This window comes from Pelobates fuscus, chromosome 1 (genome assembly GCF_036172605.1).
Source record: "Pelobates fuscus isolate aPelFus1 chromosome 1, aPelFus1.pri, whole genome shotgun sequence".
Lineage (NCBI taxonomy): Eukaryota > Metazoa > Chordata > Amphibia > Anura > Pelobatidae > Pelobates > Pelobates fuscus.
In genome coordinates this window covers 479,665,890-479,681,127 of record NC_086317.1, presented here as the reverse complement: position 1 = coordinate 479,681,127, position 15,238 = coordinate 479,665,890, and the positions used below count along the sequence as shown (strand labels likewise).

Sequence of the window (15,238 nt, the reverse complement as noted above, 5' to 3'; positions counted from 1 at the left end):
TTTATGGACTTGACTGTAAATTGGTCATTGTTTTTATATTTAGTATAATCTCTGTATAAATAATCTGTGGAATAATAACTGCTGAATAAATAAAAATTGAATGGGTAAATATACCTAGTAAATTAATTATAGAAGCAAGTGGTGCATCATTATATATTAATTAATTAATTTAAGCAAAACCAAAGTGGCACCATTCTATAGCAATGTTTTAATTATTTCCTCCTACTTTAAAAACACAGAAATTAGCCCTGCGCTCGAACTCCCTCTACTCTTGGGTGGCAGCGTTGGCTAATCGTATTTACAAGCCAAGTGTAAAAACAAAACAAAAAGCTACGTGTTCACTATAACAAATCTCTGTATCTTTATAAAAAAAAACAAAAAAAAAACTGAGGTTTTTGGAGCCACTGCCTTCAAGAATGGTAATTCAAAGAACAAGTAAAGCACCAGAACCACTATAGTCTGCTGGTTACGCTACCTGGAAAAATTTTTATATATAAAAATGTTTTATATGATATGTATATTTCCTGGCTAATCATGGCAGCATTTAACATATGGGTTTAGCTCCTCCCTCTAACCCTCAGGACAGGAAACACAATCAATCAAACAATTAAGCCTACCTTCCCCTACTATATTAGGTACCCCAGTATCCTCCACACCTCAGTCTTTTCCTGTCCTCCTAGCCCTAGGACAGTTTATATATATTTTTTTTTTTCTTTTTCTCTCAGTTTATCTGAAATATTTTTTTTTTTGCTCACCTGACCATGTTTGATATGGTCTTGTCCCTGTGGAGGTCAGCCTCCCTCCTCAGGAAGCCCAGGCACATGTAGCCCAATCTCCATGGAGTTGGGAACCCCTGGGAGCCTGGGTGGTTAGTTCCACAGGCTGTGGGAATCCTCTGGCGTCCTGTGTGTGCTTCAGACCTCGATCAGACGATCAGCATAACGGTAAGACGCTCGCGCATGCGCAATGCGTCCGACCAGACTCAGAGAAAAATTTGCCCATGTCCAAAATGGCGGTTTCGCGATCTCGCGACCAAGTGCGCATGTGCGATCCTTTAAAGGTGCAGAGCGGGAAATTTGAAATGGCGGTTTTCAGACTTAAAAACGCTCGTTTTCAGTTCCCTTTACAGATACAGTGCTCTAGTAGACTGTTCTCAAATCTCTGCAGGTAAGTGAATTACTTTTCTTTTAAAATCTTCATAATATTGGGCTGGGAATACATTACCTTTTTTTTAATGTTCTTAGCCCTACAGTCAGTATGGATCCATCATCCCCTTCTGCAAAATCAACGAGATCTGCTATAGGTCATAGGTGAGCAATGTTTTTTATGTTTTCTTCACGTTACAAAAAGAGTGCATAGAGGGTACAGTCTTATGACTTCTGTTTCTTACAGCCCTCGTGACCGGTCCTGTCCCAGATCCCCATCGAGGAGAAGGGAAAAACCGGCAGCCTGCCCGGGATGTGGAGCAAGGCCTATGGATAACTGCAGGCTCTGCAGAAGATGCTTAGCCATGGTCGCAGGTGAATCTGATCGCCAGAAGTCACCGCAAGCCTCTACCTCCTCAGCAAAGGATATTGCGTATTGGATTAAGCAAGCAGTGGTAGAGGGAATTGCTGAATCTCACAAGAATAAGAGATCAAGAGGTGAGACCTTCGGCATGGATTCAGATCAGTCTGAAGACGAATACAGACAACCTTCAGCGTACCAGGATTTAGAGCCAATCTCTTCCAGCGAAGAGGAATATATGGAACAACCTTGCTCCTTGGACTCCAAAGCTATGGAGCATTTGATTATGGCTGTTAGACGTACATTAGATTTGCCGGAAGAGGCCAAAGAATGTTCGGCTTCTGACAGACATTTTGGAGATTTGCATAAGAAAAGACCTTCCTTCCCAGTTCACAGCTCGATTAAAGACCTGATGAGGAACGAGTGGCAAATTCCTAGTAAAAGGATTACTAGTCAGGGAAGGCTTTCAAAGTTATACCCGATCAAAGAGGAGGATTCCAGATTGTGGACTACGGTCCCTAAAGTGGATGCTCCTATCATTAAGGTTGCTAAAAGATCTACGCTTCCGATTGATAGCAATGCTTCCCTTAACCCCTTAAGGACCAAACTTCTGGAATAAAAGGGAATCATGACGTGTCACACACGTCATGTGTCCTTAAGGGGTTAAGGAGCCCATGGATAAAAGGATAGATGCTGATTTATCTAAAGCCTTCATGACAGCGGGTTTAGGTTGCCACCCGGCCGTATCCATCTCTGCTTTGTCTAGAGCCATGCGTTCCTGGTTGCTTGACTTGGAGGATGACATCGATAAAGGTGTTAGTAAACGTCAGATGGCAGAATCCTTAAGGGATATCAAACTCGCCAGTGACTGGCTTTTGGAATCCTCCACTGACCTTATTAGAATTCTTTCGAAGGTTATGGCCCATTCAGTCACCGCTAGACGGGCGCTTTGGCTAAGGTCCTGGGGGGCAGACCTTTCCTCTAAGAATAATTTATGCTCACTTCCCTTTATGGGAGAAGTGCTTTTTGGGAAACCGCTGGATGAAGCTATTAAGAAAGCAGCGGAGGTTAAACAGGTCATGCTGCCTCAAGATAGACGTCCTAAGAGACCTCATTTGGACCGCAGACCTTTTAGGGATCAAGGCTACTTTAGAGAAAGTAAGACCTACAGACCAGGCAGAGAATTCTCTAGGCATTCCAATTGGAAGAGCGGCCAGAATGTAAAATCCTCTAGGGGCAAGACGCAGACTTCTTCCTTTCGCCCCAACAAGCAGTTCTGAAGGTGGCTTACTCCAGGTTCCTCGAGTGGGAGCACGTCTTTCATTCTTTCAGAGGGCCTGGGAAATCATTCCAGATGCTTGGGTCAGATCCATTATCAGCGGAGGTTATCATCTGGAATTCGAAGAATATCCGCCTCCACCAAGGTTTGTTCGCACAAGGCTTCCTGCCAACATCCAAAAAAGAGAGATTCTGAGTCTCTATGTCTACAATCTTCTTATGGAAAAGGCCATCGTACCTGTACCCATAAGAGAAAGATTCCAGGGTTATTATTCTCCCCTGTTTTTGGTCAAGAAACCGGAAGGAAAATGGAGACCTATTCTAGACCTCCACCAGCTCAACCTTTACCTCAGAGTCAGAAGATTTCGCATGGAATCCATTCGCTCCATCATCCCTGTTGTTCATCACCAAGATTGGATGATATCAGTAGATCTCAGGGATGCCTATTTTCATGTCCCTATCACGATCACCCATCAAAAGTTTCTCAGGTTTTGTGTCCGGAAAGAACACTTTCAATTTCAGGCCCTTCCTTTTGGTATAAGCACGGCCCCAAGGACCTTCTCGAAGGTTCTGGTCACCATCATTGCCTTGCTCAGAAAAGAAGGTGTAGCGGTGTTTCACTACCTGGACGACATCCTGGTAGTGGCCCCGGACCTAGGAATAATATTTCAACACAGACAACTAGTCCTCGACACTCTATCTCATTTCGGTTGGCTCATCAACTACGAGAAGAGTCACTTGCATCCTTCAAGAGAACTGATATTCCTGGGAGCGAATTTCAATACAGACACGGCGATTGTATCTCTCGCACGCGACAGAAAGATCGTACTTCAAGATCGGATAAGAGACTTCAGACTGAAGACTTCGGCCTCGGCAAGAGAGTTTATGAGGCTCCTGGGGACTCTCTCCTCCACGATAGAGCTTGTCAGGTGGGCGCAGTGGAACCTTCGCCCTCTTCAACAATTTTTTCTGAAAAATTTCAGGACCAGCTCGAGGGATTGGGAGTCACTGATTCACATTCCTTCGGCTCTGAAACAGAAGCTCCTTTGGTGGATGTCGTGGGAACATATCTCCCGAGGATTCCCCTTACGAGAAATAGACTGGGTGGTCATTACGACGGATGCCAGTCTGACAGGTTGGGGGGCACATTTAGGCAATCGATTTTTTCAAGAAAAATGGCCACCGAAAACTCAATGCTTGCCTTCCAACATCAGAGAACTAAGAGCTACTTTCCTGGCTCTTCTTCATTTTCAACAGGTCATCAGGCATTGCTGGGTCAAGTTGAGAGTGGACAACAAAGCAGCTGCTGCCTACATAAACCATCAAAGCGGAACAAGGAGTGTAGCCCTGATGAGAGAGATCGTTCCCATTATGACCTGGGCTCAGAATCATGTGGAAGGCCTGTGTGCCACCTATCTTCCAGGGAAGGAGAATGTATTAGCGGATTTCCTCAGCAGACACCTAATAGAAGCTTCAGAATGGCAACTTTCCAAGAGGATCTTCGCCCAGTTGGTCCAGAAGTGGGGTCTTCCCCAAGTAGACCTCATGGCAACCTATCGGAATGCGCAGGTTCCATGCTTTGTGTCAAGGAGATACCATCCAATGGCAGTTGCTCAGGATGCTCTATCCATCAGTTGGGTGTTCAATCTGGCTTATGTCTTCCCTCCGATTCCACTCATACACGCTGTTCTGAGAAAGATCTCCAAAGAACATTGCAAGGTGATGGCTGTTCTTCCCTTCTGGCCTCGTCGTCCTTGGTTTCCCCTGTTGCAGAGACTATCGATGGACCTGCCTTGGGAACTTCCAATATCAGAAGACCTGCTGATTCAGGGTCCAGTGTTTCATCCGGAGCCTCACAAATTCAGGCTCCATGCATGGCTATTGAGAGGAAGTCTCTAGTTGAACATGGCCTTTCGGACCAGGTTATCTCAACCCTGTTACGTTCCAGGAATCCTTCTACTTCTTCTACTTACCATAAGGTATGGGAGGCCTTTGCACGATGGTGTAATTCCACGGTTCAAGATTTAAGTTCCCCTTCCGTGTCTCAGGTTCTGGGTTTCCTTCAAGCAGGCCTGGAGAGAGGCCTTCAACTTAACACGCTTAAAGTGCACTGCTCGGCTCTTTCAGCTCTTTCTGGTGTTCGTTGGGCATTAAATCCTATTGTGATTTGTTTCTTCAAAGCTGTCATTAGGATTAGACCTCCTATCAAGGGATTCTCGGCTCCTTGGAATCTGCCTCTGGTTCTGCAGGCCTTGACGGAACATCCCTTCGAACCTATCGATGAGGTCCCTATGCAGGTTCTTTCTCTAAAGACCCTGTTGTTACTGGCCTTGGTATCTGCTAGGAGAATGTCAGATATCAGAGCACTGTCTTCTGAGCAACCGTTCACTACCTTCTTCGATGATAGAGTTGTGTTACGCCCTAGACCTGAGTTCCTTCCTAAGGTTGTTACTTCCTTCCACCTGAATCAAGAGATTGTCCTGCCGGGGTATTTTCAGGATCCATCATCTCCTGAAGAAGTAAGATGCCATACACTAGACCTGAGGAGGTGTCTTTCCACATATATTGGACGTTCAGCTAATTGGAGAAAGTCTCCCCAATTGTTTGTGATTCCTTGGGGTTCTCGTAAAGGTGAAGCAGCCTCTGTCGCTACCCTTCGTTCCTGGACCGTTCAGGCTATTTCTAGAGCTTACAGGTCAAAACAGGTTCCGGTTCCCAAGGACATCAAAGCTCATTCCACAAGGTCCATTGCTACTTCATGGGCTGCAGAGTCAGGGGTTTCTGCAGAGAGCATTTGTAAAGCTGCCAATTGGTCGTCTTTGAGGACCTTTGTACGTCACTACAGAGTGGATGTCTCTTCTCATTCTGATTCAGAGTTTGGCCTTTCGGTCTTGAACTCTTATAAGCCTTAAGTGGATATTAAACAATTTTTGTAGCATGACTTACCCTCCCTGAGTGGTTATTGCTTTGGGAATCCCATATGTTAAATGCTGCCATGATTAGCCAGGAATAGAGAAAATTTATTTATACTTACCGTAATTTTCTTTTCCTGGCTATTATTCATGGCAGCATTTAGTCTCCCGCCCTCTCTTGGTTTATTTGTCTTGTTACTGGACTGAGGTGTGGAGGATACTGGGGTACCTAATATAGTAGGGGAAGGTAGGCTTAATTGTTTGATTGATTGTGTTTCCTGTCCTGAGGGTTAGAGGGAGGAGCTAAACCCATATGTTAAATGCTGCCATGAATAATAGCCAGGAAAAGAAAATTACGGTAAGTATAAATAAATTTTCTCTAATATATCAAATTATAATATTTATATTTAAAAAGCACACAGTTATACATTCATAAATTATGTTTCCGATACAAATGCACACACAGTTACACATATACAAACTGTGACACACACAGATACACTCTGTGTGTATTGCACATGGCCACTTGGACGATTTTGTTTTTTTGTTTCTTATATTATCTGCACACTGATTTTGGGTTTAAGTTGCAGCACCTATTTGAGGTTTTCGTTTTGTACACTAGCACTTTTGGTTTTTTTTAGTACTATTCAAGTATAATAAAATTTATTTATATTTTCTTTTATGATCTATTAGTACAATGCTTTGTCTTACAGCAACATTCTGTATAGATTCCAATACTTCTCTCTGAACTAATATTGTTTTGAGTAATTACTCACTGTATGCAGGTACACTTCCTGTTCTCCTGTTATGTTACATTTGGGGTTACCCCCCCGTTCTTTAAGTGTACCTTCCATTTGGCTCTTCTTCTATTCTTTTGTATTGCACATACACATTCATACATTCACATATAAACACAAACTGTTATCATACTCCCAGACACACACAATGTTACACATATGCACACATTATTACACATGTACAACCTCAATCATAGATACACTCAACTATTGCTCATATACATACTCTTGCACTCACAGATACACTCTTATACATATGTACACACACTTTGTGGCCCCCAGTCATTGATAACTTTCTCTGGAGGTCCAAGGTACTGCTCTGCACCACACCGGATGCATGCAGTATTGCTTTCTCCTGAGAATTCTGGCATTCAAAGCATTGCTGTTATTACCCGTGGCAATTCTTTGAGCAGCCAGAGCTCCTTGAATGGCCTGCTCCCAGTGGAGTTACACTCTACCCCCCTCCTTCACCATTTCTACCATTCAGACACTGGGCACATTACTTGGGGCTAACAGTAATACATTGCAAAATGTAGACTCTGGTCTTTTTAGGGTCTCAGCCCAGGTCAGACCCATTCTCAGGGCTGAGAGTGCACTGTGCTGTCAAATAATAAGTGGTCAAATCATTCAGGTGCTTTAAAATGCTCATTTAAAGTGTAAGCTCACCTGCCATTGTCAAGGCAAACATTTTAGTTGAGTGTTACACTAACAATTCAACTTGCTTTAATAAATATTCTTTGCTTGCTGACAGATATTACAATAACTCACTAACCGTGTTGTCTTTGGTCTTCCATGATATGGCCTGTTTATTGATAATTAGCTGCTGGCCATGGGGAGCCCACGGTGTGAAGTTACCAACATTAACATCCATGATGGTTTTCCCAACATTTATCCAGTTTGTTATCATGTAAACATAGACAAATTCTCCTTTTTCATCAAAGAAGTTTACAAGATTTTCTAAATCAAATTTATATTTCATATTTCTTATGAAGTGATGTAACTTAAAAAATATGAAAACACAAACAATGGGTTATTAATTATGAGCTGACCTAGTATTAAAACAGAATAGAATGTGTTATCTCTTATTTTTGTAAGTCTGGGAAAATTTATATTCAGGCAAACTTTTTACAAATTATTCTCACAATAATACTCAAAGTTCAGTCGAGATAATAGTTTAAGTGCTTAAACAATGTTTGTTAAAGGACCACTCTAGTGCCAGGAAAACATACTCGTTTTCCTGGCACTAGAATGCCCTGAGGGTGCCCCCACCCTCAGGGACCCACTCCCGCCCGGCTCTGGAAAGGGGAAAGGGGTAAAAACTTACCTTTTTCCAGCGCTGGGCGGAGAGATCTCCTCCTGCTCTCCTCCTCCGATCCGCCTCTTCTCCTCCCCGTCGGCTGAATGCGCACGCGCGGCAAGAGCTGCGCGCGCATTCAGCCGGTCACATAGGAAAGCATTCTCAATGCTTTCCTATGGACGCTGGCGTGCTCTCACTGTGAAAATCACAGTGAGAAGCACGCAAGCGCCTCTAGCGGCTGTCAATGAGACAGCCACTAGAGGACATAGGGGGAAGGCTTAACCCATTCATAAACATAGCAGTTTCTCTGAAACTGCTATGTTTATGAAAAAATGGGTTAACCCTAGAAGGACCTGGCACCCAGACCACCTCATTAAGCTGAAGTGGTCTGGGTGCCTAGAGTGGTCCTTTAAAACGAACAATGTCTCCTTTAACGCTTAAATATGGTTATGTATCTTTTTAAATTTTTATACTGTTGCTATTTATTTCACTAAGCTTTGGTAATGGCTGAGACAATCCATCCAGTGATGATACTCTTTTAGATGCGTGCAGTCTTTTTATACCATACCATCATTGTATTGTAACTCAAATTATTTTTCCAGACCAGACTGAAGCAACTCTAAGATGTCTTTAGTAGAGGGATTCTGAATATCTAGACAGATAATTAGACAGTGCACTGTTTAGGGGATTTTCCCCTTGTGACATTTCTCTCCTAACTATCAATTGGATTATATCCACAAATCAGGAGAGTCACTAGGGGCATCCCAGAATTATACTAGAGGTAATTGCTTACCATTCCCCAAGTGGATATAGACTGAACACATGTATCAATTTTTACTTTTGTGACTATAATAAATTGACTTTACTTTTACATTTTGATTCACTGTTCTTAATTAAGTTCCGCTGTGGGACTGTGTGGTCGTATCCCTATCAAGCTTTTATATTGGTACATTGCTTGTGGTTTTTCAGTTTATTTCATTTACACCTACTTACCCGTCTGGAATTCCTTACTCTTATTTACAGTGGGATTTATTCCTTTTCTTGGTATTACATTTTGTCATTACAAGGGTTAAGCCCTGGGTGGATCTGGTATCACCCACACTGACCTTACTGCTCATTGATCCAGGTGTTTCCTGAACTAATAATACAGTTATCGCCTAGTTTTAGTATTTTCCCTTTGTCTTAAGAAAGTCAGACCGTTTCTTTGTGTCGAACTGAGCTCCCAAATAGATTATAAACCACCCATGATGCTGGAGGACTGGATACAACCATGAACATCATGGACAGAGTGTTCTTGTTGTCTGCAAGAATGATGATGTTGTTAAAGTCCCTCCCCTGTACTTAGTTTTTGCTCTCTTGATATAGTCAACCTCATGTTTTCCAAGCAGCATTTCACCATGAAACAGGACAGAGGAGAGATTGTTCTTTGAAAAAGCTTCCTATGGCCCAAGATATAAGCTAAAGGGCCCTCCTAGCAGACATAGAGAGGATCAAAGTTCTATGTCTATTGAAGCTTCTGACATATAGTCCATTGTACGTAACTTTAATGCAACCTTAATTAAACTTTTATTAATCAAAGATCTGTTTCAACTGTATCTAATATCCTCCTCCAATGTCTAACTGTCTAAGTTAAGAACTCTGGAGTCATAAGGTAAGGCTTCAGCAGGATGAAAGCCTGTGCCAGTTGCATTGTAAGCTTTTGAGAGATTTAAGTTTATTATTTTGTCCTTTAAATATCTTAGAGAGTTGGGTTTATTGATTATAGTTATAGGGTTAGCTAAGCTTAACACTACAGTGTCTCCTTTTTTGCCAATGGCCCAAAATGCAGCCTCAGAAGTCTCAAATGGATAGATATGTGAAATTCTACCTTGAACTAAGAGCTTCTTTTCACTCTTAGAACATTCATCTAGAATAAGATCGATAATGGTTTTGTGCTCTTCTTCTTATGAGATATGTAGCTCGAAGGTTCATCCTTTGCAAATTCCTTCATGTTAAGGATCTGCAAAACCTACAAATGAAATGATGCACATAAGCAGGGTCCAGTGAACCAGGAGTGTGCTGTGCATCTTCTTCTGTAGAGGAGAGGACTTCCCTGTAAGCATCCACTTCCCTTGAATCATCTGATTGCTCTTGCAGATCTGTATATGTTTGCCAGCTTTTTTAATGTGCTGAGAAACTACCGGCTTGATATAGTCCATAACATCCAGTGAAATATACCTTTAAAACTGACCAAAAGTGAAGCAATACTGAAAGATTTAAAAACGCAACAAAGTGAGCAAAAACTGGGACCAAAATGCTTATAACAAAGTAAAAAGGAATCCTAGAACAAAAAAATCTTATTTGGCATTTAAAAAGGCGCACTAATACTTAATGAATTACATAATTGCATGCAGCATTGAAATACATACTACGCATGTGGTATTTTGCACGGTCGCGCATGCACGGAAATGGCATTGTGTATGGATTCATTTCTCACATGCACAGTAGCACGGGGTAGAAGCTAGCAAAATGGAGGATATAAAACAACAGGAAACCCAAAAGAGACCCAGAAAATGTGGTGAGAAAAATGTGAAAGACCAAATAAACCCTAGGAAAAACTACAGGACCAAAGAAAATGCAGGCTAATATAAGCACTGCAAAACCACTGAAACAAGTAGGATCTAACAGGTATAACAAATTATGAAATTCATTGCAGTACTGGGTAGGAGAGGAAATACAGGGCATACAGGGCTTACCCTAAGGTCACTGCAAGTCTTACCCTGGTCACCAACGGGAATATAGATAGATAGATAGATAGATCGATAGATCGATAGAGCACAGAACCTTCAGAGTCTCTGGCCTCTGGTGGAGGACCCAAGAATGAGGAATAACCCAGGAGGCGTAAGAAAATATATTTTATTTTTTTGCATATACCACAAAATCTTATTCTTTTTTCATTGTAGTTCATTGTATATGCAATATGTGTGTATATGTAAGGTATCACTGTGATGCACTTTCTGTTATGCTTACCTTACCATGATAATCACAGAACTTAGTTTTTTTACAGTATGAATATTTAAAATATAAATTCATGTCATTCAAAGCTCTCGAAATGATTTCTACTGCATAGAACACTCGAGGAGAAACTCCTAGAAACAGATAGTTTTTTATAGTGTCTATCCTCTCCTTCCCAGTGCAGTTCCGAAGAGGTATGTTAAGAAGAGGTGCAAGCTGAGCATGCTTTGATGTATTTGACAACAAACAGTAAAAGTCTATCAGCCAAAGTTCTTCAAGTAACATGTCATTTGGAAATGTCAAAGAGTGTATATCATTAAAGAACAGCTCAGTTCCTGGAATTGTAATTGGATAAAGCTCTATAGCTAAACTAAAATAAAATTCTTGTGTAAAACTGTCCAGGAGATAACTGTTGGAGGCCCAGGAAGTTGAAAAAATTATTGTTTGATCCTGAAGCACATCCCTCCGTTTTAACACATTAACAACAGCTAAAGAAAATGATCCACAAATTATAACAACTTGAACAGAAGACATCTGAACAACTGGCATTGACACTCTTCCATTTTGTATTAGGTCTATATTAATCTGTAGTGTGTAAGCCACACAAATACCATAACTTATCATGTAATTTGTTAGACTTCTACTCTCTTGCTGCCCAGATATGTCCAGTGATGCAATAATTCCAACCCAGGTCCAGCCAAAGTATTTCAGAAGTTTGGCTATTATCAAGTGATGGACATGGTCATTCTGAAGCATTCGGAAAAAATGTGGATAAACCTGTTTATCACTTAGTACGTAGTCTGTGGCTCCATAACTAATCTGTAGACACATATATACAAAAAAGTGATAGTTAATTAAACGTCCTGAAGAATATAAAAACATATATCTGAAAACAAATCTATTAATCAGATGGTGTCTACTTTTTAAACCACACTTAAAACTAAAAAGGGGGTTGTTGTTTTGCTATTGCATGTGATATTGACATACTTAAGATGTAGAACCTTGAATTTGAGATAACTATTTAAGTAGAAAATATCAATTGTTTATTCAGGAGAAAGTCTACACATATGTACCCATAGTGAACACCACTGACTTTCACCAGTAAAGGACATGTAAAAATATATGGTACATAGTGTTCACTCCAACCTGACCACCTGGGCTTCTCCACTGGACCACCAGGGTTTGCAGGAAATGTCCCCCCGACCCTGGACAAAGGTAAGAAGGGAGGAGCGATATAAAATGTAATAATTTTTTTTAATAAAAAAAAATAATACATTGAATTTGCTCCCACTTGCCCCCCAAAACACAATACCCACTCACACACACACAGCACTCCTCAAACACACACACACACACACACACACATACATACAAACAAACACACACACACACACACACACACAGACACTGCATTTCTCACTCACACACACTGCCCCATACACTCACTGCACCCCTCACTCACACACTGCCCCATACACTCACTGCACCCCTCACTCACACGCTGCCCCCCATACACTCACTGAACCCCACACACACACTGCCCCCTCACTCACACACACTACCCCATAAACACACTGCCCCCCATACACAGACTGCACCCCCATACACACTCAGCACCTCTAACTCACACACTGCCCCTCTACATTCACTGCACCCCTCACTCACACACACTGCCCCCTACACTCACTGCACCCCACACACACACATTACTACCCCCATGAACCCCCTCATACACACACACATTGTAGCCCTCATGCACACTGCACCCCTCACGCACACACACTACACCCCTCACATGTTGCACCACACACACACTACTGCCCCTGTCCCCTACTACAGACCCTAACACCTACCCCGACAGACCCAAGGTAAGTTGTCAAACTGTTCTTGAATGGTTTGACTACTTACTCTGGGAGGGTGCCACAACATTCTTGGCACCATAATACTACAGTGCTAACCGTGTTAATGTTTCTATATATAACCATGTGCCCCTCCCAAGATTAGGTTCTGGATCTGCCACTGGCTGTAATGTCCCTATAAATGTGGGTCTAGCCAATTGTGCCAATATCTCTATATTTTTTGACTCCTTACAGGTGTAGTAAGCCAGCCCCCAAAGCATCCAATTGCTATAAACCGCAAAAGAGAGCATAATATTTGGTATAACCTTTCATAAGATGATATTTAGATCTAACTCTATAGTTATTAATAGCTGATATTTGGAGGCATAGTATTTAAATGGACACTGTAGGCACACTAACTGCTTCAACTCATTAAAGTGGTTATAGTGTCTGGAGTCCCGTGGCATCATCTTTCCATTCAGGAATAAACAGTGTTTAATATTTTAATATTAAATTGGAGTTCCCAGCATCTCATTCCTTATGTGCTGCTTGGGCTAATGCATTAGCCTGATCAACAAAGGTAGCTGTGACTGGCAGAGAATGTCATCAGACCTATCACAGTTCCCATTGCTGGTATGAATTGGTGTGGCTAGAATGAAGTGTGTAATCTCTACCCAGGGCCTGTGAACTCATAAGGCCTTAGGTCACACTGGCCATGGTGGTCAGGTGACTGGCAGTTGGGGAGTGCACAGCACAGCACTCCTCCTCCTGCCTGTCACTTCATGTAACGTGGCCATGTGTACCGCAGTAGAGGTATCCTCTAACAGGTATAACAGGAAGTGGTCACTAAGAGCACAAAGGTGCTAGGGGAGAGACACACATAGGGGCTGGGGGGGCACAAAAGGGGGCTGGAGGGAAGTAAGAGGCACACAAAGGTACTGGGGGAGAGATACACAAAGTAGATGGGGATCATAAGAGTCATGAAGGGTCTGGGAAAAGTAAGAGGCGGAGTAAGAAACGCACAAGACTGAAACAGCTATGAAAAGGCTGTATACAGTCAGGTTCATAAATATTGGAACATCAACACAATTCTAATCTTTTTGGCTCTATACACCACCACCACAATGGATTTGAAATTAAATGAACAAGATGTGCTTTAACTACAGACTTTCAGCTTTAATTTACATCCAAATCAGGTGAACGGTGTAGGAATTACAACAGTTTGTATATGTGCCTCCCACTTTTCAAGGGACCAAAAGTAATGGGACAATTGGCTGCTCAGCTGTTCCATGGCCAGGTGTGTGTTATTCCCTCATTATCCCATTTACAAGGAGCAGATAAAAGGTCCAGAGTTAATTTCAAGTGTGCTATTTGCATTTGGAATCTGTTGCTGTCAACTCTCAATATGAGATCCAAAGAGCTGTCACTATCAGTGAAGCAAGCAATCATTAGGCTGACAAAAACAAACCAAACCAAACCAACCAATGTGGCCAAACCAACTGTTTGGAACATCCTTAAAAAGAAAGAACGCAACGGTAAGCTCAGCAACACCAAAAGTCCCGGAAGACCACGGAAAACAACTGTGGTGGATGACCGAAGAATTATTTCCCTGGTGAAGAAAACACCATTTACAACAGTTGGCCAGATCAAGAACACTCTCCAGGAGGTAGGTGTATGTGTGTAAAAGTCAACAATCAAGAGAAGACTTCACCAGAGTGAATACAGAGGGTTCCCCACAAGATGTAAACTATTGGTGAGCCTCAAAAACAGGAAGGCCAGATTAGAGTTTGCCAAACAAAACCTAAGAAAGCCTTCACAGTTCTGGAACAACATCCTATGGACAGATGAGACCAAGATCAACTTGTACCAGAGTGATGGGAAGAGAAGAGTATGGAAAAGGAAAGGAACTGCTCATGATCCAAAGCATACCACCTCATCAGTGAAGAATGGTGGTGGTAGTGTCATGGCGTGGGCATGTATGGCTTCCAATGGAACTGGTTTTCTTGTATTTATTGATGATGTGACTGCTGACAAAAGCAGCAGGATGAATTCTGAAATGTTTTGGGCAATATTATCTGCTCATATTCAGCCAAATGCTTTAGAACTCATTGGACGGCGCTTCACAGTGCAGATGGACAATGACCCGGAGCATACTGCAAAAGCAACCAAAGAGTTTTTTAAGGGAAAGAAGTGGAATGTTATGCAATGGCCAAGTCAATCACCTGACCTGAATCCGATTGAGTATGCATTTCACTTGATGAAGACTAGGCATGTGCATGTGAAAAATTTTTGTTTCGGTTCGGCATTCCGAAATTCGGGACTCCGGCAATTCCTGACTTCGGCAATTCGGCACTTCGACACTTCGGAAATTCGGTAATTTCGGAACTTCGGGACCTCAGCAATTCGGCACTTCGGCAATTCGGCACTTTGGAACTTCGGCAGCTTCGGCAACTTCGGCAGCTTCGGAACGTCTCTTGCAGCTGCTTGGTAGATAACTCCCTAATTCCCACGGTATTAGGGAGTTATCTACCAAAAGGCTGAAAGACCTAAATTGGTCTTTCAGCCAAATTTACTAATACTAAGTAAAAATTACTTAGTATTAGTAAATTGTGCCCC

General features: G+C 42.1%; 1 protein-coding gene across 1 annotated transcript in view; it reads right to left on the bottom strand.

The window, feature by feature from the left end:
- Positions 1-15,238, bottom strand: part of LOC134585735 (vomeronasal type-2 receptor 26-like) — a 78,281-nt gene that overhangs the window by 5,770 nt on the left and 57,273 nt on the right. Inside the window, exons 7-8 of the mRNA XM_063441199.1 lie at positions 10,800-11,603; positions 7,266-7,493 (exon numbers count right to left, since the gene is read on the bottom strand). Coding sequence (XP_063297269.1) covers positions 7,266-7,493; positions 10,800-11,603 — 1,032 coding nt within the window. The remainder of the gene's footprint in view (positions 1-7,265; positions 7,494-10,799; positions 11,604-15,238) is intronic.